The following is a 26,182-nucleotide window of genomic DNA, read 5'->3' on the forward strand; positions in this document are numbered from 1 at the left end:
TTAATATTATTTTTTTCAATATCGTAGCTCTTAAATCTTCTTGAAGTCATCATGATCCATGCTGAGGGTGATGCTGGCCTGCCCAAACAATCAGGACCATCTGAGCAACCGTTGATCTCAGAGGGTGCCATGCAAGATATACATATGAATAATGATCCTCCGGTGCAACCATCTGGTTTAGGAAGTAGCTTGCAGAATGTGCAGGTTAATAGTGCTTCTACTTCTGCTGATACTGTAGATGGATGCTCTTCAAAGACTGATAACAATGAGCAGGATCCACGTGCTGTCCTTCTTGGTCTTCCACAGGCAGAACTTCAGCTTCTATGCTCCTTGTTGGCTCGAGAGGGGTATGGCATATTTGACACCATTACTTATCTATCTATTAAATCTTGAATTTGTTTTGGCTAATAATTTTTTTAATTCTACTTTTTGTCAGTAAACAACCTACTAGCTTTGCAAACAGATGCATATTGGCAGTAATAATGGGGGATCCAACATGCAATGCAATCATGCCCTTTTCCATTAGATCATACCATAATCGTCTTCCAATATGCTTTGGGTTGGTAGAATGGCCGGAAGTTTTTTTCTTACTTTCGTGAATATTATGTTGGGGAATTAGACAAGGCCTAGTTCAAAACTCCTAGATTAAATAAAGTTAAAAGAAGATTAATTCAGAAAACTCACCATGAATTTGATACAATTCATATTCTGTTATCGTTATTGAGAATTTTACTATAATTTTGATTGTGGAGTTTTTATTACCTTAACACCTCAAATTTTACTATGATCGGGGATTGAGTCTACATGATACATTTCTTTGTAGGGCATATATTAAGCTGTACAACTTTAAAATTTCCCTCTAGAAACTAATCAATCATTGTGTCTCCATTGCAACGATAATGATTCTTTACTATGTGTGGAGGTCAACTAAAGTTGTTAGATCTAAATGGTCTTCATCAACATATCAACTAGAGTCAAGCTCTTAAGAATCTTCTCAAACATTGAAATATTATCCTCCAATGCTAACCAAATGGATTAATAGCGTAATTGAATGTACTTTGTCCTAGCATGATAAACTGAATTCTTTGTTAAATGAATAATGCTCTCTTGATGTTAAAACGGGTTACACTATTTGCATACATTTGACCCAGTTCTTCTGAGAATGACCGTAATCAAATTTTCTCCTTGCTTTCTTTAGTAATAACAACATACTTTGCCTTAGTAGTAGAAAAAGAAAGCATCTTTTGCAACTTCAACATGGAATCATATATCACCTACGTGTAAACATATCTTGTTGGATTCTTTCTACCATCATTATCTCCAGCAATCCACCATCATATTCCTAGTCCCAAATTAGACTTCCTGAAATATAGTGTGGAAATTGCAGTACTTCTCAATTGCATGAGAATTCACTTAACTTGCTCCCAATGTTATTTGCTTGGATAACTTGTATCTACTTACAATTCTCACTACTTAGGCATTGTTAGGTCCAATACACACCATGGTGTACATCATTGTTTAAAATTGCATATAATGAGGCGTGTCTTAGCTCATCTTGAAACAAAAATACAAAAAGGAACACACTTCACATTTTGTGAGGCGTGCACCTCTAGTTGGGCGTTGCGTAAGTATATTTAAGGTGTGTGTCATTTAGAACTATTTTTTTATACAAATATATGTAGTAAAAAAACTAACAAAAAAAATCCTTATGCCTTATGCTCGCATGAGTCTGATGCTCATTGGATAGAACTGTTGCCTCTCCTCTCATGCGATCTCTTCACTCCTCACACATTGCTAATCATCCCCTGTCTAGCAGTCTTCATCGACTCCTCGCCAAATTTTCTTCTTTCACAAAGATTACTTCTTCCCCCGCGACATCTTTTCTCTATTTCGTAACAATCTCTAAACTCTAATTTTTTTTCTTTTGTAAATTTAATTTCTTAACAATATTAATAAAGGTTTTTTTTTAAACATTTGCATATATATATATAATATTATATATATATATATATTCATTCTTTGGTTTTTAATAGAAAAGGTTGGAGTAAGGAGAAATAAAAAGTCATAGAAAAGACTTGACATTGAGGTATAATGTGCAAGTTGATGTGGCAAGGAGTCAATGAAGGCTGCAAGAGTGAAAGAGCCCTTTTTGCTCTGACAAGAATGTTGCACAATGTGCTTAAGTGTCGGAGGCAGTGAAAGAAGGGATCCGTGTTTATATGAATAATGCGATATTGTCAAAACATTTATCATAAAGACAGTTCGATGATAGAATAGATGTTAGTTTTTATTATGGAAGGGGTCCTAGTGTTAAAGATTTTTCACCTTTGCCTGTAGTGTCATTTATAGTTACAAGGGGGCACATGAATCAATACAGGAATGTGGAGGACATGGTTTAAAATTGCGCAATAAGAGCGCGCCTTGAGCGCGCCTCTGCGCAATTCTTGCAAAAAACGCCTCATGGCGTGCGCAATTCTGGGCTGTGTGAAGGCGTACGCCTCACGTGGCTGAGGCGCGCCTCTATTGCGCCAATGGCAATTTTTGAAGAGCGTTACGTCTCAGCCAAGGGCCCACCCCACTTTAAAATTTCTCCATAAATCCCCCACACCGCATCGGCTAAGCTTCATCCCGACATTATTCGCGCTGATTTGCTCCAGTCGCAACCAGACCCCCCGTCCGCTCCGGCCAACCGGTCCGCCCGCCTCTCCCCGCCGGCGCCGCCTCTCTCCGCGAAGTTGAAGTGTCCGCCGCCTTGTAGGAGAAGTCCACAAAAGGATTTAGTATTTTTTTTACTTTTGGTTAGGATTTTGAAATGAAAGAAATTTTTTAGGTTTTATTTTTGAATCTTTTTTGTTAATTTTCGATTCTTTCATTTAGGGATCATGGTAAGAGGCAAGGAAAAGGGTGCTTTCATTGGCGAGACCTCTCTTGGAAGTATAGTGTACAAGGTTGACATTGCGGCCGAGAAGAAGCTATGTCTATTTTAAAGTGCAACTTTTGTTGAGAAAGTTGTGAAAGGGCGGGAGTAACCCCCGAAAGGAGCCTATCATGCTCTCACAAGAACGGTTAGCACCTTGTTGCAAAAGTGCCCGGCACATGGAAGGAAAAATAATGCTTAATGAAGAAAAGTACCACTGTCAAAAACTTACAACAACAGCAATTTATGATGAAAGAAGGTCGACCAAGGTGCTTTATTTCGGGAGCCGAGAGTGGAAAGGGTCTTCTTCCACTATACAAATAGAGGTTGCACGCGGGTCCTATGGATCAGTACATCTGACTACTTGCAGGAGCAGATTAGAGAGAAGCAGAGCATGATGCCTGCAGGGCTGTACTAGAGAGGGTCGGCGACAGTTGCTTATGACATTGAGGAGGTTTTCTTTTTTGAAAATGCAATCCATTTAATGTGCTACATTCGCCTGCTACTTCAGTTATGTTGCGGTCTGCGATTGTATGGAGAGGGTGAAAAGCAGCCTTCTATGTATGAAGTTGCGCACTTGGATTTTAAAAGAGGAGTTTGCAGACAACCAGCCGAGCGAACCATTATGAGATTTTAGAAAGGACATGGATAGACAGTGTGACTATTAATGTCAGATGGATGGCTGACATTGAGAGTAGGATTTGATTAAACATCCTTGTCAACCATCCCATGGTACAGTGATTCTTAAGATCTTGTTGAAGTGTCTGTGAGGTGAAAATGCTACATTTCATTTTCAATTTACTTGATGGAGTTATTAGGAGATGGAGAGCAGTTGGTTGTCCAGTATGACGATAATGCCAGTGCATACAAAGCAGTGTCAGATGGTTTGATGGAGAAGAGAGACACACCTCATTGGACACCCTTGCGCCAGCAACATGTATTGATCTCATATTGGAGGACTTGTACTTACCTCCAGCACAAGATGCTCTTGTTAGGGCGAAGAAGATTACAAAATTCATCTACAATCACTCGTTGGGTCTTAAGCTTAATGAGAAAATTTTCAAAAAAGAAATCATGTCGACCTGCAACCACTAGTATGTTAATATTTTTACATTGTAAATCATTCCAACTGTATGTGTTGTAGTTTTAACATGGGCACTGTGAATCTATAGGTTTGCCACCTCCTATTTTTGACACGTGCAGAGCTTGATGGAGGTAGCAACCTTTTGGAAGCCATTGTTTTACATTCAACTGAATGGCCTAAACTCTGTTGGGGAAGAAGATGAGAAAGGAGATAAGAAAGATATCTGAGATAAATTTTAGGTACTGTGACCTATGCCATTTTTGAGCACGAGGACCCTTTAGTGCAAGTTCTACGCTTTAGTGGATGCAGAGAGAAACAGCTATGGGTTTTATTTATAATGCTTGGATGAGGCAAGGAGTGATTGCACATAAACTTGCGGAGGAGAGAGACAATATAGGTAAGATTTGAATATCTGATGATGCTCGGGGGAGTGCAGTTACACCGATATCTACAATGAGCTTGCATTTATCTTAACCCTCAATTTTCTATTCAGAGAAAAAATTCTTCAAATCGGAGGTTAAGCTTGGTCTTATATCACTGTATGCGAAAGATTATACCGGAGCAGGCAGGATAGCAGCTTGCAGATTTACAGGCTTGTTCTGTCCCGGAATAAAGAGGGTTTTTTTGGTTTTGAAATGCAGCAAAAACTACCATTTCTAAACGGTCTCCAGTATTAATTAATTGGTAATGCAATTACCACTTTATTCAGTCTGAATTTGATTTATATGTTTCTTCTTGAACAGTTGAATGGTGATCCAATTTGGTGATTCCACCCCTGAGCTACAGAGTTTGTGTGAGAGTGTTGGTCGTCCACTGTTCTTGCTCTGGGTTGAGCAAAATTGGAGACCATATAGTCAGTGCAAACAAAGAGAAGAAATCGACTATCAACTCAAGAATGGAACTCCCTCGTATAACATAATGCACAACAAGCAGGTTTAAGAATAGGAGGTGAGGAATAAGTTGAAGATGATGAAGACCGTTGGTGTGTAATGATCTTTCGCTGATAATGAGTGGTTCAATAGATGATGAGGCAGATTTGTCATTTATCAGACTTACAGGTAGAAATCTAAATGTGGATGTATTTAGGGCGAAGCAGATCAAAACGGGTTACATTCCACTAGTACTTACACCACACACAAATCCCTACCTAGCTCTGCCAGTTAAAGTATATGTTCTTGCCAGTCTGACCTGTAATGAGTGCGTTCATCCAATTAATATGCTTAATAATCTTTTCTTTTTTAATGAACAGTGAAGAGAAAAGTGATTCATGTAAATGAAGATACATGGGCATTCATAATACAATTGGGAAGAAGATTTCACTTGAAGACTGATATTTTGTGATGGGATATATTTCATTTTATATGTTTTTTGTATTTTGAGAGTTTTTGTTAAACTGATATTTTGTGATTTTGTACTTTGAGACATAATTTTATTTGCATCTACTTTCTTATTTTCCAATATTGCTATTATTTTCCTGCTAAAATCCTTAATTTTTCATTTACGCCAATTCGTGTTCGTGAGGCTTACGCCTCAGACCGCCTCGAGGCTTACACCTCGCCTCACGGACGAAAACCGCCTCGAGGCGCAGTTACGCAATTTTAAACCTTGGTGGAGGATATCAAAGATGAAAGAGAGGGTGCATTCTAAAAATGCTAGGTGTGTCTATATGGATATTTAAAAGGTTATTTTAAGAATTCATTTGATTTAATGTGGCAACCTCCCCTTCTTTTTTAATCACCTCCTCCTTTTGTTATTTCTACGTGAACCACTCTAAAAGAATTTTGATGGGCCGAGGCTTAAAAAAATTATATATATATATTATATATAAATTATATATAATATATATATATATATATATATATATATATATATATATAATATATTAAGATGTTTCTTGGTATTTGAATACGAGCCTAAACACATTGAATAAGTTAATTTTTGAGGAGATTAAGAGATTTTTGAATTAGACTGAGTGCACCCATTTCTTAAAGATTTTAATGACCAAAACAACCATAAACACATACCTGTTAATGGCGAAATGGCACACCACCAATAGCCGCATTGCGCGCGGCATACTAATTTTTGAACATGGCGCAAAGCTAATAGAAATTAGTAAAATAATAAGTCATGAATATGAAATATTATTAAAATAATAAAGACAAACTATGCCATAATAAAGACAACCATAACATATATAAGTTCGACTAAGTAACATCCAAATATCTCATAATTCAAATATTACAATCTTTTTTTAAAAGATCAAATAAGAATTTAATCTACTCTTCTTGGAAATCATCATCATCAGCAAATGTTACAAAAACTTCATTATCTTCTTTAACATTGTCTCATACTTCATAATTCTCTTCATCACCCTCCTCATCATTCTCAATAGCAACATCATGCCTAATTGAAGATTCTTTTTCTTTCCCTTTAGATCTTTCCCGAATATTATAGTTTTTATAATAAACACCAGTAGCTTTAGCAACACTTGTCCAAGTTAAATCTTCCTCTCTAACAATAAAATCATTTTCTTCATTAGACTCATCATCTAATTTTCCTGTTAGCCATTCATTTGCATCATCTATCTCAGTCCAAGAAATAGGATCAATGACATCACGATGATTGAATCTCCGAATCAGTGCTCTATTATATTTCACATAAACTAAATCCTTTAAGCGACCATGATCCAATTTGCTTCTTCGTTTGCTATGAAGCTGCAATTAAAATATTATTACATTACTATATTATGAACATATATAAAAAATCAGCACATACATGATATACTTACATCAGCGGTACCGAGTGGTATCATTCATGTACTTAGCGATATCGAGCGTGTACCTAGCGGTATCGAGCGTGCACCTAGCGGTACCTAGTTGTTCCAAGCTGTACCGAGCAGTACGGAGCTTGTAACTAGCGGTACCGAGTGTGTACCGAGCGATACCGAGCATTTACATAGCGGTACCGAGCGTGTCATGCATGTACTTAGCGATACCGAGCGTGTACTTAGCGATACCGAGCGTGTACCTAGCGGTACCGAGCGTGTACCGAGCGTGTATCTAGTTGTACCGAGCTATACCGAGCGGTACGAGCATGTAACTAGCGGTACTGAGCGGTATCCAGCATATACATAGCGGTACTGAGCATGTACCTAGCAGTACCGAGCATACCTGTTAAGTTGTAAATTCTTGTAAGAAATAGTCGTGCAAAACAACAGAGTTGTGCGGAACAGACGGAGGTTGCAAATCGGAGTCAGCTGGTAAGATTTTTTATTGGAACAGACGGAGGGGGCGGATTTGGCAGAAGCACTGCTTTGCGGGACTCGACGGAAACGACTTCAACTTCGGGACAGATTCGGCTGGATTCGGCGGAAGCAGCGAATGCAGCAAACAGAAAACATAAAACCTTCGACTTCGGGATAGATTCAACGACCTCGACTTAGGGACTGCGGGATGTGTTCGGCTGATGCAGCAAACAGAAAATCTTTCGTGAAATTAGGGTAATGAATAGTCGTTTATCTTAAAATATAGATATATTTTTAAATATAAAAAATATTCATAAGTATACCGAAATTTAAAAACAATTTGGCGTGCTATTTTGCGTAGTGCGCAATGTGCCATGGCTCACATGTGGTGCAAATAGCGCGCGCTATTTTAAACACATGCGCCTCGCCATGAACATGGCTCCGTAGGTGCGCCGCGCCGTGCGCCATGACGCGCACTATTTTGCGCCATTGACAGCTATGATACAACAATATAAAAAACAACAAATTTACTCCAAGTAAATCCAGAAAATAATAGCAATGGGCTATAATTACTAATGTCAAATTTAAGAAATATAAGATACAAGTTGATTGATTGTTCGAGTGGTGAATCGTCTCTTCCACAATTCCTTGCAGCAACTAGGAACAAAAAAAATACCAAGAAAATTACTTCATAAATTTCTTCACATAATCCCCTCATACAAATTTTTCCCTTTAAAACCAACCCTAATCTCACTATAAATGCACATCACATTCCCTCTAATGATCACCTCTTAATCATTCTCCTCATATAGGTCTTAAATGAGGTGTTATGACCCACAAAACAAGAGCCTTTTGGCTCTTGGAATTCTTCTGAGCAGGTGTGGTCTACAACCACATTAATACTCTCCTTCCTAAAAGTCACATTATCCTCAATGTGCAAATCAAGGAATTGCCTCTGTATAGCGTTGTGGGCTTCCCACGTTGCCTCATACTTTGGTAGATTCTTCCACTTGATTAATACTTCCCTGATCCACTTGTCTCATTGATACACCCCTTGCACCCCTAGTGGTTCTAATATTACCTTCATATCTTCTAACAAAGTAGCTGGTGGTGCAGGCAAGGATGTATGGTTTCCAATAGCTCATCTTAGCTGCGACACTTGAAATAATGGATGGATGACTGAAGTTGGTGGCAATTGTAGTCGATAGACGACAATACCAATTCGCTCAATGACCTTGTAGGGCTCGAAGTGTCAGGGGGATAGCTTCTCATTTCTCTGTCGAGCTAAAATCCTATCTATAAGGTCGGATCTTTAGATAAACTCTGTCCTCAATCTCAAATTGCACCTCTCATGTGTTAATCTACCTGCTTCTTCATAATTTGTTGTTCTCGCAATAGATGTCCCTTCAATTATGCTAAAATTGGATCCCTTTCTCCCATGTTCTGCTCCATTGACAACACAAGTGTGTTGTCATGCCCATAATGTAGCAGATGAGGTGGATGCCTCCCATATAGGAATTTAAATGGTGTTATCTGGATTGTTGTATGATATGAAGTGTTATACCAGTACGCTGCCCAGGCTAATTATTTGACCCACATCACAACTAGTCACAATCTTCTCCACATCTTTCTGTATGCCCACCCTGTACAGCTTTGTTGCCAGTCGACTATATGTCTTTTTGATTCCTGAATGTCCTCAATAGCTGTGCCATGAAACTCCTACAATAAGTGAGGGATGTGTGGTGATGTCCTCGGAAGCACAAATCATTCATGTTATAGCAGCTTCTGACCCACCAAGAACCAGGATGATTGTCACTGATTTTACTCGGCTCTTCATCATGCTCGCTCTCTTGCTTCAAGACCTCCCAATCTGACACCATGGGAATCGATAAAGCCATAACTTGGGGGTCTTCACTTCACATGAAGACAACATATGCAACTTTATTTTTCGACCTTGGCTTGTATTGGATCTCAAAATCACATCCCAATAACTTGGAAATCCATCGTTGTTGCCCCTCTATCACCATCACGTGCTCCAACAGGAACTTCAAACTCCTCTGATTGGTCCTTACTATGAAGTGTCACCCCAACAGGTAAGGACGTCACTTTTGAATTGCTAACACTATCGCCATTAGTTCTCTTTCATAGACTGATTTTAGTCTGGCCCTATCTATCAACATTTGGCTAAAATAAGCTATGAGCCTCTACCCTTGCATGAGAACTACTCCCAACCCATAGCTCGATGCATCAGTCTCCACTACAAATACAACAACAACAATATCAAGCCTTTGTCCCACTACGTGGGGTCGACAATATGAATCCTTTTTCGCCATTGCGTCCTGTTAAAAGTCAAATTCTCATTTAAATCTAATAAAGAAACATAATTTCTAATATTTTATAACCAAGTCTTTTTAGGTCTACCTCTACTTTTCTTAACATAAGACAAATCTAAAACCTCAACTTTCCTAACCGGGTCATTAGAAGGCCTCCGTTTAATGTGACCAAACCATCTAAGGCGACTCTCTCTAATCTTATCTTCCACTGGAGCTACTCCAACAATTTCACGTATATGCTCATTTGGTAGTGCTTATAGAAGGACTAGTCATGGCTTTTTTAGTTGCTCAAATGCTTGAGTGGCTGCCTCCTCCCATTTGAAATTATATTTCTTTAGCTGCTATAGAGTTGTTTCTCTTCACAAACCTCATGTAATATCCTGTGAGTCCCAAAACCCCCCTTAGCCCCTTCAGGGTTTTAGGCACTAGCCACTCCACCATTGCCTCTATCTTGGTTGGATCTGTTGATATCCCTGCTTGGGACACTATATGTCCTAAGTACTCCACCCTCTATTATGCAAAAGAGCACTTCTTCAAGTTGGCATTATAGTTGGTGCTCCTTTAGAGTTCCCAACACCATCCTTAGGTGCTCCTTCAACTTGCTATAGATAAGGTTGTGATCAAAGAATACTAGAGCAAACCTTCGAAGATAAGGCTTGAACACCTTATTCTTGAGTGATTGAAAAGTGGCAAGGGCATTAATGAGGCCAAAATGCATCACCAAGAACTCATAGTGCTTCTTATGAGTTCTAAAAGCCATCTTGTGGGTGTCCTCTAGTTGCATCCTGATTTGGTGATACCCGAACTTCAAATCGATCTTTGAGAACACCACCTAGCCATGCAAATCATCAATGACTGGTATGGGAAATTTGTACGGTATAGTCTCCTTGTTCAAGACACGATAATCTACATAGAATCTCCAACTATCATCATTCTTCTTCACCAGTAACACGGAACTAAAGAAAGGACTCACACTGGTCTTGATGATCTCAGCTTCAAGCATCTTCCGAATCAACCTTCCTATCTCATCCTTTTGAACCTGTGGGTAGTGATATGGTCGGACACTAATGGGAGAGACTCTTTCATGCATAATAATAGCGTGCTCGTGTTCCCATGGAGGAGGCAATCATTGGGGATGTTGGAATACATCACTGAACTGCTGGAGAAGCGACTATACTACTTCTCAAATGATCTTTATTTCATGAGTGTCTCTTCCCTCCAAGCTCTATCAAAAGCCCCACTCCTTCATCCTATATGGCACGCACCATTATGTTTAGGGAAACCATTGCTTTGGATAAACTATGGTCTCCCTTAATCACCGTTTTTCTCCCCTCCACCTAGATCTCCATAGCTAATGCCTTCCAGTCACCCCCCTAAGGTTTGTAGGCACTTCATACCCAAAATCAAATATGTACTTCCCAACTCCAGGGGAAGAAAATCCTCTTTGATGTGAATCCCCTGCATCTCCACCATCAATCCCTAATAGATTATCCTTCTCTTCTCCACCTTCCTTGTGCCCATCATCACCTCAAAGCATCCTGTGTCTACCAGCTTCAACTCCAGCTTGTCGACTAACTGATTCAATATGAAATTGTGGGTTGCCCCACTATCCATCAAAATCGCCAGTCGCTTTTGATTTTATAGTACAATCGATGATTGTACAAAACGAATAACTTAATTGATCGAGTTAGTACAATACGATGAGTAAGGGTCATGTACAATTCTTTCATCACAAGCCCACCTTCTCCCTTCAAATTCAGCATCTCTTCGATCATATTCAACCCCTCTCCTTCTTCTTGACCTGTGGGTGGTGGTATGGTCGGACACAAATGGGAGAGACTCTTTCCTTCAGAATAATAGTGTGCTTGTGCTCCTGTGGAGGAGGCAATCCTTGGTGATGTTGGAATACCTCACTGAATTGCTACAGAAGCGACTGAATTACTTCTCGAATGACCTCTATTTCATGGGTGTATCGCCCTCCAAGCTCCGGAGCTCTATCAAAAACTCCACTCTTTCATCCTGTATAACACACACCATGGTTTTCAGGGAAATTATTGCTTTGGATAAAGTATGGTCTCCCTTAATCATCACCTTTCTCCCCTCCGCGACTCCACATAGATCTCCACAGCTAATGCCTTCTAGTCCCCCCGCAAGGTTTGTAGGTACTTCATAGTTCATACCCGAAATCAAATATGTACTTCCCAACTTCAGGGGAAGAAAATCCTCCTTGATGTGAATCCCCTGCATCTCCACCATCAATCCTTGATAGATTCTCCTTCTCTTCTCCACCTTCCCTGTGCCCATCATCACCCCAAAGCATCATGTGTCTACCAACTTCAACTCTAGCTTGTCGACCACCTTATTCAATATGAAATTGTGGGTTGCCTCACTATCCACCAAAATCGCCACCGCCTCCCCACCTATCTGTCCCTTCATCTTCATAGTGTGATTCGGGGTGAATCCCACTACATAATTCAACCAAACATTTTCCACCTCCAAGTGTAAGTGCTCCTCTTCCTCTACCTCTTATACCGTTGCTCCGCTCGTCTCCTCCAAATCAAAAATAAAAAGGATTTGCAAGGTTCAATTTTTACGCCTATGACCCAATGCAGACTTCTTGTCGCACCTAAAACATAGCCTATTTGTCCTGCAACTCCGTACCAGTCAGTCGTTCAAAGTTCCCTCTCAGTCTAGCTCCCAAATGGTTCTCCTTTAGAGCGTTCCTTTGACCCGATACAGTCGACACTCTAGGTACAAGGAAGATGATTGTCGTGCGGTAAGAACCTCCAAAACCACCTCATTTGCTACTCCTCTCAAGTGAGTTCTTGTCCTCTATCAATTTAGCTAAGTCCATAACCTCACCTAAGGTATTGCTACACGCAAGTGGCTCTCAATCCTGGTTTGAGCCCCTTCATGAAATTGCTCGAACACCGTCTCCGACGGTATCCCTAAACATTCCGACAAAAGCTCAAATCTCTCTTGGTACTCCATCACTGTCTCCACCTCCAACAAAGCAAAGAACTATTCATAATAATTCCCCTCCTACTTGATTCGAAGGCGTTCCAATAAACGATCCTTGAACTCCTTCCACAAATGGATCGGGTACCTAGTCTCCCTTTATTGATACTATGCCAATGCCTTCTCCCAAGACAGAGAGATGCCACCATAAGCTTCACCCCTTCCGTCAACACGTTCACTACAAAATATCTCTCAACTCTATAGATCCACCCATGCACATTCTTGCTTTCAAATGCCAGCATTTTCAGCTTCTTGACATTTGGATCTCCTCCCCCCCAATTTCCCCTTTTGCCCCCATACCTCCCATGAAACAAGCATTGGGGGTCTCTTTATGGTTTCCTCTCCCCCCTTTTTCTTTCGTACCCCTTCTCCCTCAAATTCAACCCCTTGTTCTCCTCTTCCCATTCCCTCATACTTCCATATTCCCCATCCATCCCGCTTCTCGGTAGAGGGTCAAGGTGGGGTATTCCCTCTCCTAAAATTTCTGCCTCCCTGTCTACCCTCGACATGTCATTTTCTTGATTCTCCTTTTCTTTCGGCAAAGTCGCTTTAGTTTGAAACTCCAACATCTATTTTATCATCTCCTCTAGATTTTCAAACTTCTATTGCCGAAAGATATTTATTCAACGATCCCATATCCATTCACAGCTATCTGATAGGAAATACTTAATTTCAAGTAGTTCCTAGCCAAATCTGGAGCGAAACAGCAGGAAAACTGCTGTTTACAGAAGTGGATAGCAGGTTATCACAGGAAAACAACAAGAATTAGAGAGAAAACTGAGAGAAAATTCAAGCAAAGGCTTGTATTTCACTAGTAGGCAAATAAAATAGCAAAGATACAATTTGTTCTTCAATCCGAGAGGAAGAACAACTCTCCAATCTCCGGCAACGCCAAGAGCCCAAAGCAAGAAAACCCTAGATCTCAAATCTCATTCAAATTCAAGATAACCTTCTCTCTCCTATTCCCCCTAATTATCATGAAAGGAGGATTACAAATTACCTAATCACCTTTCCCATTCAAATATTTCCCTCCAAAAATTACATTAAGCCCCTAATGGGCCCCACTTGATTTCCGCCCCCCTTGGCTGTTTCCCCCGCCTGGAGTAAACCAGGACCGGTCCGGCCGGCCCCTCCTGGGCCGGCGGCATATCAGTACTCCCCTCCCAAAAACTCACCTTGTCCTCAAGGTGAAAGGAAGGGAATTGCTCCTTCATTCTTTCCATTGGCTCCCAAGTAGCATCGAAATCGGGAAGACCCCTCCACTTAATTAGCATTTATCTGATCTTATTCCTGCAAGCTCCAAAGAATCTAATATCACTTATAATTCCTAGGTCAGTGTCACTGGTAACTCTGTACTAACAGCATGTTCTCCAAGCGCTTTCCTCAACTGGGATACATGAAAAACTGGATGTATGGTGGCTGATGGGGGCAACTTCAATCGATATGCCACTGCGCTGATCTTGCTCAACACTTCGTAGGGGCCGAAGTTCCTCGGTGCCAACTTCTCATTTCTCCTTCTCGCTACTGTCCTCTGCCTGTAGGGTCGTAGTTTTAGGAATACATTCTCCCCCACTTCAAATTGCATGTCCCTCTTGTGTGAGTCTGCCTGCTTCTTCATAATCTGCTGTGCCCTCAGCAAATATTTCTTTAACTCTTCCAGCACCTTATCCCTTTCTTCCAAGTACTGCCAAATGAAGACATCGGTGTACTTTCCTTTCCATAGTGCACGAGGTGTGGGGGTCCTTGTCATAAAGCACTCTAAACAGGGTCATCTGGGACACGCCGAATGGTACGACGTATTGTACCAATACTCCACCTAAGGCAGTCACTTTGCCCACATTCGCGGTGTTCCAGACACAAAACACCTCAAATAAGTCTCCAAGCTTTGGTTTACCACCTCAGTTTGCCCGTCGGTCTGTGGATGGTAGGCGATGCATCTCTTTAGGACAGTGTCTTGCATCCTGAACAGTTCCCTCCAGAACTGGCTGAGGAACACTTTGTCTCGATCAGACACAATCGATTCAGGAATCCCATGCAGTCTCACCACCTCCCTGATAAATGCAGCTGCTACTGACACAGGAGTATAGGGGTGATGCAAGAGGATGAAGTGTGCATATTTGCTGAGTCTGTCCACCACTACCAGGACGACCGTGAATCCTTCTGATATGGGTAACCCGTCTATGAAATCCATTAACACTTCCTTCCAAACTTTGTTTGGAAGTGTCAATGGTTGTAGTAGTCCTCCTGGGGCCATTGTCATATATTTGTTTCTCTGGCATACTTCACACCTTGCTACCATCTCCTACACATCTTTATGCATCGCTTTCCGGTAGAGCTCAACTGCTAGCCTCCTATAAGTTTTATGAACTCCTGAATGGCCTCCGACCGTGCTGCAATGGAACTCCTACAACAAGTGGGGAATATGGATGGAGGTTCTCGGCATGACAAAACTCCCTTGATACAATAGTCTCTCCCCCTCAATACAGTACCTAGGATGGCTACTCCTGTCTTTTCTCAGATCTTCTCTTATCTTCTTCAATGCTTCATTCAACCTACTTTCTTCCTTAATGCCCCCCCCCAACCCCGAATCTACCATCAGTGGAGCAGACACAACCAACTCTTGAAGCTCCCCAACACATCTGGATAAAGCATCAGCTGCCTTATTCTCCAAACCAGGCTTATGTTAGATCTCAAAATCATAGCCTAATAGTTTGGATAACCACCTCTGATGCTCTTCAGTCACAATTCTTTGCTCTAAAAAATACTTCAAGCTCCTATGATCAGTTCGCATGATAAAGTGTCTTCCCAAGAGATACGGCCGCCACTTTTGAATAGCCAAGACTATGGCCATCAGCTCTCTTTCATACACTGACTTCAATCTAGCTCTAGATGAAAGCAATTGACTGAAGTATGCTACTGGCCTATGATTCTGCATCAACACTGCACCTAACCCATATCCCGATGCATCTGTCTCTACTACAAAGATCTGACCAAAGTCCGGAAGAGCTAGAACAGGAACAGTCGTCATGGCTTCCTTTAACCTCTCGAACGCCTGGGTGGCTGCCTCTTCCCGACAAAATTTGTCTTTCTTCAGCTGCTCAGTCAAAAGGCCATGCAATGGTACCGTACCCCTTCACAAACTTCCTGTAGTATCCCGTCAATCCTAGGAAACCCCTCAACTCCCTGAGGTTCCTAGGCAGTGGTCATTTCTGCATAGCCTCAATTTTAGTTTGATCGCTGCCACTCCTTCTTGGGAAACCACATGTCCCAAGTACTCCACGCTTGCCTGAGCAAAACTGCACTTCTTCAAGTTAGCTTTCAACTGATGTTCCTGAAGCACTTCCAATACCACCCTCAGATGTTCCAAGTGCTCATCCACAGTTCTGTTGTATACCAGGATGTCATCGAAAAAGACCAGGACAAACTTCCTGAGGTGCTGCTTGAATACCCTATTCATCAAGGATTGAAAAGTTGCAGGAGCGTTAGTCAATCCAAAGGGCATCACCAGAAATTCATAGTGTCCCTCATGTGTCCTGAAGGCTGTCTTCAGGATATCAGCCTCTCTCACCCCACCATCTCCCCATCTCCACTTTCCCGGTGCCCATCATCACCCCATACCCTCCAGTATCCACTAACTCCCTCCGCAGCAGCTCAACAATCTGGGTGGAAATGAAGTTGTGGGTTGCCCCACTATCTATCAGCACCACCACCTCACGGTCAGCTATCTCTCCTCTCACTTTCATAGTGTGACTCGGAGTGAATCCTACTACAGAGCTCAGAGAGACTTCTGTCACGTCCAGGTGCTTCTCCTCCTCCTCTTTAGATCTGCTCCCACCTCCCTCCTCATCTTCCTCATCTTCACAGACCAGGAGAACCTGAAGAGTTCGGTCCTTGCACCTATGTCCCGGCATGTACTTCTCATCACACCTGAAGCACAACCCCTTTGCTCTCTTCTCATGCATCTCCTTTTCTGTCAACTTTTTGAACTGTCCCCCATTTCCCCCTCCAGTCTTCTCCTTGGTTGCTTCCTTCTGACCCCCTGACGCTCCCCCTTTTGTTGGTAGGAAGGTGGTAGTCATCTTGTATGAGCCCCCATAATAGTTCCCTCGAGCTCCTCTTTCTGTTTTCTTCTGGTCTTCCACCAATTGCGCCAGCTCCATAGGCTTTCCTAAATTCCTCGGCTCCAACACCCTGACTGCTGATCGGATCTTCGGTTTCATCCCTTTCATGAAATTACCTTCCAAGGATGACTCTGAGATGTGATCTAATATGCTAGCCAGGTATTCGAACTTGTCCCGGTATTCTGCCACTATCCCCTCCTGAGTCAGAGCAAAGAATTGCTCATAGAAGTCTCCTCCCCCATTGGCTTGGAAATGCTCTAGTAAGCAATCCTTGAACTCTCTCCAGCTCCAGATGGGTTCCCTCTTGTCATGCCACTGATACCAAACCAAGGCCTTTCCTTCCAAACATAGTCCCGTTGCCGTCAGCTTTTCTTCCTCTGTCAACCCGTTGACAGCGAAGTAACACTCCACCTTGTAGATCCAACCATGGTCGTCCTCACCCTCAAAGACGGGCATCTTCAGCTTCCTCACCCGTGGGTCTCCTCCGTTTCCCTGGTATCCTCCGTAACCTCCATCGAAGGGGGAGAGTTCCCCAAGTGTCCCGATCATCCCTCCGAAGGTTATACTCGAATCCCTCTTCATACTCTCGTCTTCTCCCTTCAAAATAATCACCTCGACGCAGAATTCCTTCAAATTCAGCACCTCGACGATGACGTTCCTCCCTTCTTATTTCCAAAACAACCCTCGACGCTGAATTCTTTCGTATTCAGCACCTCGGCGATGAAATTCTTCCCTTCCCCCTTCAAATTCAGCACCTCGACGCTGGATTCTTTCAAATTCAGCACCTCGACGATTTAATTCTTCCCTCCTTTCGATCAAATCAGCCTCCCATTTGTAGTATCCCATACTCATCTGTTCTCTAGAAAGCGGTTCTAGAGGGGGCATGTCATTCTACTCCTCCAGGATCTCCACCTCCGAATTCCTCCTTCCCCGTAGCGGGTTCGGATTTCCTCCCATGCCATAGTCGTCGACAGTCTCTCGTACTTCCGATGTCGCCGGATTGGTCTTCATTTCAAGTAATTTCTTCTTAATTTCTTCCATCACGGTGAACTTCCCCTCCAACCTTTCATTGTTGGAGGTGATTTGATTTTGGAAATCGAAAAATCTTCCCTCCAAATTGGATTTCAATTTTCCGATTTCGCCTTCCAAGTCTTCTATTTTCTTCCCGGCCATCATTCTTCCCAAGAATCTCAAAGATCTTATTCCGAGAACAAAGAAACTGCTGAAATTTTTAGGTCCCAAAAACGACGCTCTGATACCAATTTAATAGGAAATACTTGATTTCTAGTAGTTCCTAGCCAAATCTGGAGCGAAATAGCAGGAAAACTGCTGTTTACAGAAGTAGACAGCAGGTTATCACAGGAAAACAGCAAGAATTAGAGAGAAAACTGAGAGAAAACTCAAGCAAAGGCTTGTATTTCACTAGTAGGCAAATAAAATAGCAAAGATACAATTTGTTCTTCAATCCGGGAGGAAGAACAACTCTCCAATCTCCGGCAACGCCAAGAGCCCAAAGCAAGAAAACCCTAGATCTCAAATCTCATTCAAATTCAAGATAACCCTCTCTCTCTCCTATTCACCCTAATTATCATGAAAGGAGGATTACAAATTACCTAATCACCCTTCCCATTCAAATATTTCCCCCCAAAAATTGCATTAAGCCCCTAATGGGCTTCACCTGATTTCCGCCCCCCTTGGTTGTTTCCCCCGCCTGGAGTAAACCAGGACCGGTCCAGGCTGGACCGGTCCAGCCGGCCCCTTCTGGGCTGGCGGCATATCGCTATCCTACTTCCCCCTTTATTTTTTCTTCAAATGTATCAACTCTTCTCCTGACCATCGGTCTCAAAAATTGGCCAAAACAGCACACAACAATATAAAAAACAACAAACTTACTCCAAATAACATGAAAGGGCTGTAATTACTAATCTTCAAGCAAAGAAATACAAGATAGTTGATTCATTGTTCGAGAGATGAATCGTCTCTCCCACAATTCCTAGCAGCAACCAAGAATCCAAAACAGCCATCAAAACTACATGCATCTCTTTCGTGTTTTGGTTTACTGCATCATTATTATTATCATGATTCTTCTTCAATGTCTTGTATTCTTCAAGTGGTTTGTCTCATCACATTTCCAATACTCCACATTGTGTTTTCTTGGATTTGTTTCTAACTTTATTTTGACTTCCCCTCATTATAATTATTTTTGTTGGAATATTTTTCAGAACTCCTATCTTTATTCTCAAAATTCAAACCAGAATTTGATGTTGATACTACTCTAAAGTCTCTGCTTTTAACATTCTCCATCATCATAAATCTCAAACTTAATTGAACTTCAATTTTGTAATCGTTATTTACTCACAGTAGCCTTCATACTTTCTTCACTATTTAGTTATGAAGTCAGTAGAATTAAGGCACATACATCATCATCAAATTTAATCTTTGCCAATACCAATTGATTCATGATTATGCTGAACTTGTTTCAGTGTTCCACCACCAAACCACCTTCAACCTTTTTTAGATAAAATACTTTTTTCATTAAATATACTAATTGCATGTTGAGGTTTGTGTACATATATTTGGTTAAACCTTCATCAATCCAACAATTGTTTATACCTTCATCACATTATTGCACAATGTCAAAAGGATCACTCCCATAACCTATCTATTAAGAATAATCCTCTTTTCATCCTTTATAATCTCGTGCTTCTTGTCCTAGGGAAAGCGCTTCTTTGTGCCATATAGATAATCTTTCATTTGCATCCTCCATAACGTGAAGTTCATTCTTTCAAACCCGACGATTCTCGATCTCAAACTTTCTTTTCCATGCATTGTTCTTAATTAGAGAAGTGGCTTTTGTAAAAGTTATTAGGGAATTAGGAAAGTCTTAATTTCAAACAATATAAATAAGTATAACATAAAAAAACTAAATGCACACCAATTGATGGTTACATCTTATTATTGTCGCTACAGATTTTGCTATGATTTCAATTGCAGAGTTTTTATGGCCCTAATATATTAGATATGTTTATAAAGAAAAAGTTACGGTACTTTAAAAGTATAGTGAAATCCTAAAAATATTATTAATAACATAATTAAAAAAATATTAAATACCTTTTGGGGGCTTCACCTTCTAACCTTTGAGAGGTCCCTTCCAATTGTCATGACAACAGTCAATTCTTGAATAAATTTGCATTAGACATTTCTTTGTACAATTTAAATTTGCATTCACGACTTTACATAATGATTGAATGCTTTGATGCCCACTCTAGCTTATATGCAAGTACTTTGTCAAATGCATAGTATCCTTCTGAATTTTGAAGGTTTTCTCAATCTTTGTAACATTTATGCATTCCAACCAATAAAACAATACTTAGGAAAACATTATTATTCTCTCACAGTTAGAGTTTGTCTTGAATATAGATTCTTATATGAATAGTTTAACTTGATTGTGGCGACTTTACCATTATTTGGTAGTCAACTTATAAAGAAGGATTTATCATTCTTTGATTCATTGCATTTCATTTGGGATGTGTTATTTTGTTGCCACTCAACATTTGTTGAACTCCCCCTCCTCTCCCAAAGACGGAAAAAAGAAGGAAAAAGGGCACAAACCAACCCACACAACTACCACCATAGTGAATTACCAACTTCTCTATCCAACACTATCATAAGTTACATTATTACCATTGTCGTCAAGTTGCCCAACTAAAATCAAGCTGTATGAACTTTTGCGCATGTCTTTGCCTCTTGGATATTTCAAATATGACTTATTAACCATTTTAATCCTAGCTTCGCCATGCCAACAGCATCCAAAGGTTTATCATTAGTGAGATAAATCTTTTCATGATTCTTAACAAAATACTTGTCCGAAATTTCAGTGTATTTTAGTATGAAAAGAAGTGCCTGAATTTAACACCTTAGAGCATCTCTTTGGTGGTTGTGTTTGCCACATTATTATTCTTATGATCATTTTTCATTAATGCTCTTCAATTCTTCAAGTGTTCAGCCTTGCCACAATTCGATTGCTTTACATTTTGTAAATTCTCGAACTTGCTCTAGCCATTCTTTGAATTTACTCTATTCCTTATTGGAATACCTAAAAAAAACCTGACCCCGTATTCTTAACATTCTAAGCAGAAGTTGATGCGGATATTTCTCCAGAATCTGTCCTTTGAACCTCCCCTGCAAGAATAGCATCTCGAACTTTATTATGCATTAGGTTTGAATTTCCTATGGAATTGGTGACAATAGTCCTTTTAGGTTCGCAACTATTTTGTAGCAAAGCCAATATTATTAGAGGGCTCATACCTCATTATCAAAATTAATCTTCACTTACCATCTGATTCACAATTGCGTTGAACTTGTTTTTTGTTCCACCAACGAACCATCTACCATATTTAGATTAATTTATTTTTTTCATTAAATATATCTTATTTTATACTAAGCATATCTTTCACATATCTAAAGAAGCCTTCATCAATCTCACAATGGTCCCAATTGTTGACTCGTTGTGAGTCACATACTTCGACTACATCAAATTAACTACTCCCAAAACTTGTATATCAAGGAATTTCACTCATCATCCTTCATAGTCAAGTTTCTTGTCCAAAAAAAAAAAAAAAGCATCTTATTACTATATGGATAATTCTCTATACATCGGCTAATTCCATGCCACTAAACTTAATGATTCCCAATGCTGATCCTTCCTCGATGAACTTCACTCTAAATTGGGACCAAAATCTCTGATACCAGTTGTTTGAGAATTTAGGAAGACTTAATTAAAAACATTGAGAGTAGATAAAACAAAAAGAAAACCAGCTCACAAAAATTTTATATAGGTTTACTCAATTGATGGTTAGCATTTTGATGTCACTGCCGCTTTTGCTATGGTTTTGATTATTTAGGTTTTATATCCTTGACATCTCTCAGATATCTTTGCAAAAATAAAACTAGGGATTGAAAATTACAGTGAAATTCCCAAAAAACTAAACTCATAAATGTTGGATGCTTTTCAAGGGATTCGTTGCTTGGATCCCTAAGAGGGGGAGCTATGTGCCCCCTTTTAACTGCCACGGGGAATTTACTGTGATGGTCAATTTCTGATTGAGTTTGTGTAAGATGTTTTTTTCATATGTCATAAATTTGGCTTCACAACTTAACATATTGATTGCATACTTTGATGCCCATTTGGGTTTAACTCCAAGAAGTGATGATTTTATTTATTTTACTCTTTATTACATCTTATTTAGCAATTGGTATACAACAACATCAAGCCTTTATCCAACTACGTGGGATCGGCTACATGAATCCTTTTTCTTCATTGTGTTCAGTTAAGAGTCCAAGTTCTCATTTAGATCTAATAAAACAATTGGTATTGGGTTTTTTTTTGGTCTCAACTTAAAAATATGGCTTAACCGTTCATTTACTCCATACTGATTTTCAGCTAGGATGTGCTTTTTTCTTGGCACACCCAGCATTTAAACTACCTGCCCCCTTCCCCAGACAACCTCCACCCCCACCTATGCCTTACTGTATTGATGAGCTGATTTGTGGCTACCCTATATATAGAAACAATTATATTACTGATATTGATTTTGTTTTTAATGAAACAAAGTCGCATCTTTTATTTGCTAAGCTATATCTGACCGATTTATATTGTATTATTAGATTGTCAGATAATGCATATGTTCTTCTGGCGGAGGTTTTGAAGAGGCTCGTGGCAGTTGTTCCAACCTTTTGTCATTTGTTTATAGTGGAGCTAGCAAAGTCAATGCATAACTTGGTTGCATCTGGAATGAATGAATTGCACGTTAATGGAGACGCTGAAAAGGCACTTCTTGCTTCATCATCCTCCAGTGGTACTGCTATTTTAAGGGTTCTGCAGGCATTGAGTTCTTTAGTTTCTACATTGCATGACAAGAAGGATCCCCAGCTTCTATCTGAGAAAGAATATGCAAATGCTCTTTCTCAGGTGTTAGATATAAATGCATCATTGGAATCTTTATGGTTGGAGTTGAGCAGCTGTATTAGCAAACTCGAGACCTCGTCTGATACTGTTGATGTTGATGCAATTCCTGGAAACGTTGCTCCAACAAATGCGGGCTCATCATCTTCACTTCCAGCGGGTACTCAGAACATCTTACCATATATTGAGTCATTTTTTGTTACATGCGAAAAGCTGCATCCTGGGCAATCAGATGTAAATCAAGAGTTAGTTGCGACAACCTCTGACCTAGAAGATGCTTCAACTAGTGTTCAAAAACATACTGTATTTTCCATGAAAGTTGATGAAAAGTTAAATGCTTTTGTTAAGTTCTCCGAGAAGCATAGGAAGTTGCTAAATTCCTTTATTCGCCAAAATCCTGGATTACTTGAAAAGTCATTTTCTCTTATGCTTAAAGTACCACGTTTTATTGACTTTGACAACAAACGGGCTCATTTTCGATCAAAAATTAAGCACCAACATGATCATCATCATCCTTCAGTGAGAGTTTCAGTTAGAAGAGCCTACATCCTTGAAGATTCTTATAATCAGTTACGGATGCGACCAGCTCAAGATCTGAAAAGCAGGCTTACTGTTCATTTCCAGGGGGAAGAGGGTATTGATGCTGGAGGCCTGACAAGGGAATGGTATCAACTTCTGTCCCGTGTTATTTTTGACAAAGGTGCCTTGCTTTTCACAACTGTTGGCAATGACTCAACCTTCCAGCCAAATCCCAACTCTGTTTATCAAACAGAGCACCTCTCTTACTTCAAGTTTGTTGGTCGAGTGGTGCGTGCATTTTTTTTTGGGCTTATGCTATAAATAGTTGTGTACTTGTGCTTTTAATGGGTTCTCTGACATTTATTTCACTCTGCAGGTTGGTAAGGCATTGTTTGATGGTCAACTTTTAGATGTGCATTTCACGCGATCTTTCTACAAACACATGCTGGGAGTGAAAGTAACCTATCATGATATTGAAGCTATAGATCCTGATTATTACAAAAATTTGAAGTGGATGCTTGAGGTATGCTATTTTGACATGCTTTACTTTTAACCTTATTGCTCTACTCTCCATTTCTTACTTTAACCTTTCTGCTGCTATATTCAAAATTTCTTAATACAACCATAATTTGTCAATTTTTGCTATTGCAGAATGATATTAGTGACATTTTGGACCTCACTTTTACCATGGATGCTGATGAGGAGAAGCTGATATTATATGAGAGGGCACAGGTATGTGATGCTGTTTTTTTTCTTACAAGCCTTCTATTGAAGCTAGAGTTTTAATACGAAGCTTTTGAATGACTGTATCATTCTTAAGAAGATTTTCTTCCTAAAATTTATATAATATTTAATGTGATAATTTATGATAAGTGATTACTCATTTCTTTATTAGTTCTACTTGGCTAAGTAAAGTTTGTTTGCACAGGTTACTGACTGTGAGTTGATTCCTGGTGGTCGAAATATTAGAGTTACTGAAGAAAACAAGCATGAGTACGTCGACCGTGTTGTGGAACATCGTCTTACAACAGCTATTAAAAGGCAGATAAATGCTTTCCTGGAAGGTTTTAATGAATTGATCTCTCGTGATCTAATATCTATCTTTAATGATAGAGAGTTGGAGTTATTGATTAGTGGCCTTCCTGATATTGATCGTAAGTAGTTTGCCTTAACCCCTTTTACATGAAAGCATGATTTTATTTTAATATTGTTTTCTTGAAATGTATTTACATGTCTAATTTGATAACCGCAATTGTTAGACACTTATGGTTGTACTTTCCTCATGTATTCTACTTATTGCAGTGGATGACTTGAGAGCAAATACTGAATATTCGGGTTACAGTAATGCATCTCCTATCATTCAATGGTTCTGGGAGGTTCTTCTGGGTTTCAGCAAGGAGGACAAAGCCCGATTCCTGCAGTTTGTGACTGGCACCTCGAAGGTAAGTTTACACAGTTTTGGGCGTTCTTTAAGGTTTGGAAGTACCAGCTGATTTACATAGCTAATACTAAAAAAATAATCTGTTAAGAAAAAATGTTGTGATGGTAAAATATAACTTAAATGAATTGCTTTCGTCATATTAGGTTATTTTTTTTCCTTTTCTAAAAGAATGCAAGTATGGAGGAACATGTTTTCGTTGCATGGTAAATTTAGTACTTTGTACGCAGGTTCCTCTTGAAGGATTTAGCGCATTACAAGGCATATCGGGCCCTCAGAGATTTCAGATCCACAAGGCATATGGCAGCCCCAATCACCTGCCTTCTGCACACACATGGTGCGCTTCTTTTGTTATTCTTTTAATCTACATAATGTTTGCAGCATGCTCATGTTATTCTAATATTTACTATACACTTTATGGTAGCATATATGATACCATGTATCAGGTCTAATCTTGATAATCATTAATCTTTTGCCTTTTAATTGCTAGTTGCGTCCTTTCAACCAAGTGATTCTTTAAATTATGTCCCTATTTTTTTCTGTCCGGCTCTCAGCTCTAGCACTACAGAAAAATGCTTTGTTACCGGCGGACAAAATCCGCCGGTAACAATATAAATTCTCCGGGAATATGTGCTTCCCGGTACAAAATGATCCGACGGTAATTCACGCGTTGGAAAATCTAAACCGGCGAAATATTTTCACTGGAAAATGTTCTTGCGGTTGTTCCGGCAAAAAAATGAGGAAAATGACGCCGTTTTTGACGTAGAATTCTGGCGTATAATCCGCCGGCCTTTCCGGTGGAAATATTCGCTGGCAAGACCGGCGGAAAATCCACCGACCTATCACCGAGTTGGGCATGTTAATGAAGTAGGGGTAGATGAGCAAGTATTCATATGACATCTAACTCTTTTGTTTTTTTCCCCCTAATGTTTTACAGCTTCAATCAGCTTGATTTGCCTGAGTATCCTGCCAAAGAACAGCTACAGGAGAGGTTGTTATTGGCCATTCATGAAGGGAGTGAGGGATTTGGATTTGGTTAAGTTGGGCGGGCATCAAAGGGCTCCTCAACTCTGTACATAAAGTATAGGATGCAAGCAAGAATGATTCAGAAGAGTTTAAAGCCCCTACACTCCCATAAGTTATCTCTTGGAATCCCCTTAAACAACCTATCTGAGCCTCCATTTTTTTTGAAGAAACAAAAGATGATTGGGGAAGGTGGGAGGAGCATCAGGCTTCAATCAGAACCAGCATTTACAGTGTACTGCTGATATGTTCTGTTTCTGCCCTTGGGATTCTTGGATGAAGTGGCGGGCCAAAAGAAAAGACCTGTGGATGCTTTCTTTTGGGTATTAACGTATACATTGCTTTTTTATGTAAATGTCTTTTCTCGATTTTAGTTAATATTATTGTAGACCTTGCTCGTCCTTTACTTTATGCCATTAATAACATTGTGCTTGAACAAGTTCGACGGAAATGACGATGGTTGTGAATACTTACTGTTTTTGGCTATTCAGTTAATTGGATTTATTCAGTGCAAATCAAA

At 40.0% G+C, this 26,182-nt stretch overlaps 1 protein-coding gene across 1 annotated transcript in view; it reads left to right on the forward strand.

Annotated features, from left to right (window-relative positions):
* LOC110105173 (E3 ubiquitin-protein ligase UPL2) overlaps positions 1–26,182 on the forward strand; it is a 52,803-nt gene extending 26,621 nt beyond the window's left edge. Inside the window, exons 10-17 of the mRNA XM_020834563.2 lie at positions 28–347; positions 22,385–23,489; positions 23,578–23,724; positions 23,853–23,933; positions 24,130–24,355; positions 24,504–24,643; positions 24,870–24,976; positions 25,577–26,182. Of these exons, the coding sequence (XP_020690222.1) occupies positions 28–347; positions 22,385–23,489; positions 23,578–23,724; positions 23,853–23,933; positions 24,130–24,355; positions 24,504–24,643; positions 24,870–24,976; positions 25,577–25,679 (2,229 nt within the window). The 3' untranslated portion in view covers positions 25,680–26,182. The remainder of the gene's footprint in view (positions 1–27; positions 348–22,384; positions 23,490–23,577; positions 23,725–23,852; positions 23,934–24,129; positions 24,356–24,503; positions 24,644–24,869; positions 24,977–25,576) is intronic.

This window comes from Dendrobium catenatum, unplaced genomic scaffold (genome assembly GCF_001605985.2).
Source record: "Dendrobium catenatum unplaced genomic scaffold, ASM160598v2 fragScaff_scaffold_716, whole genome shotgun sequence".
Taxonomy (NCBI): domain Eukaryota; kingdom Viridiplantae; phylum Streptophyta; class Magnoliopsida; order Asparagales; family Orchidaceae; genus Dendrobium; species Dendrobium catenatum.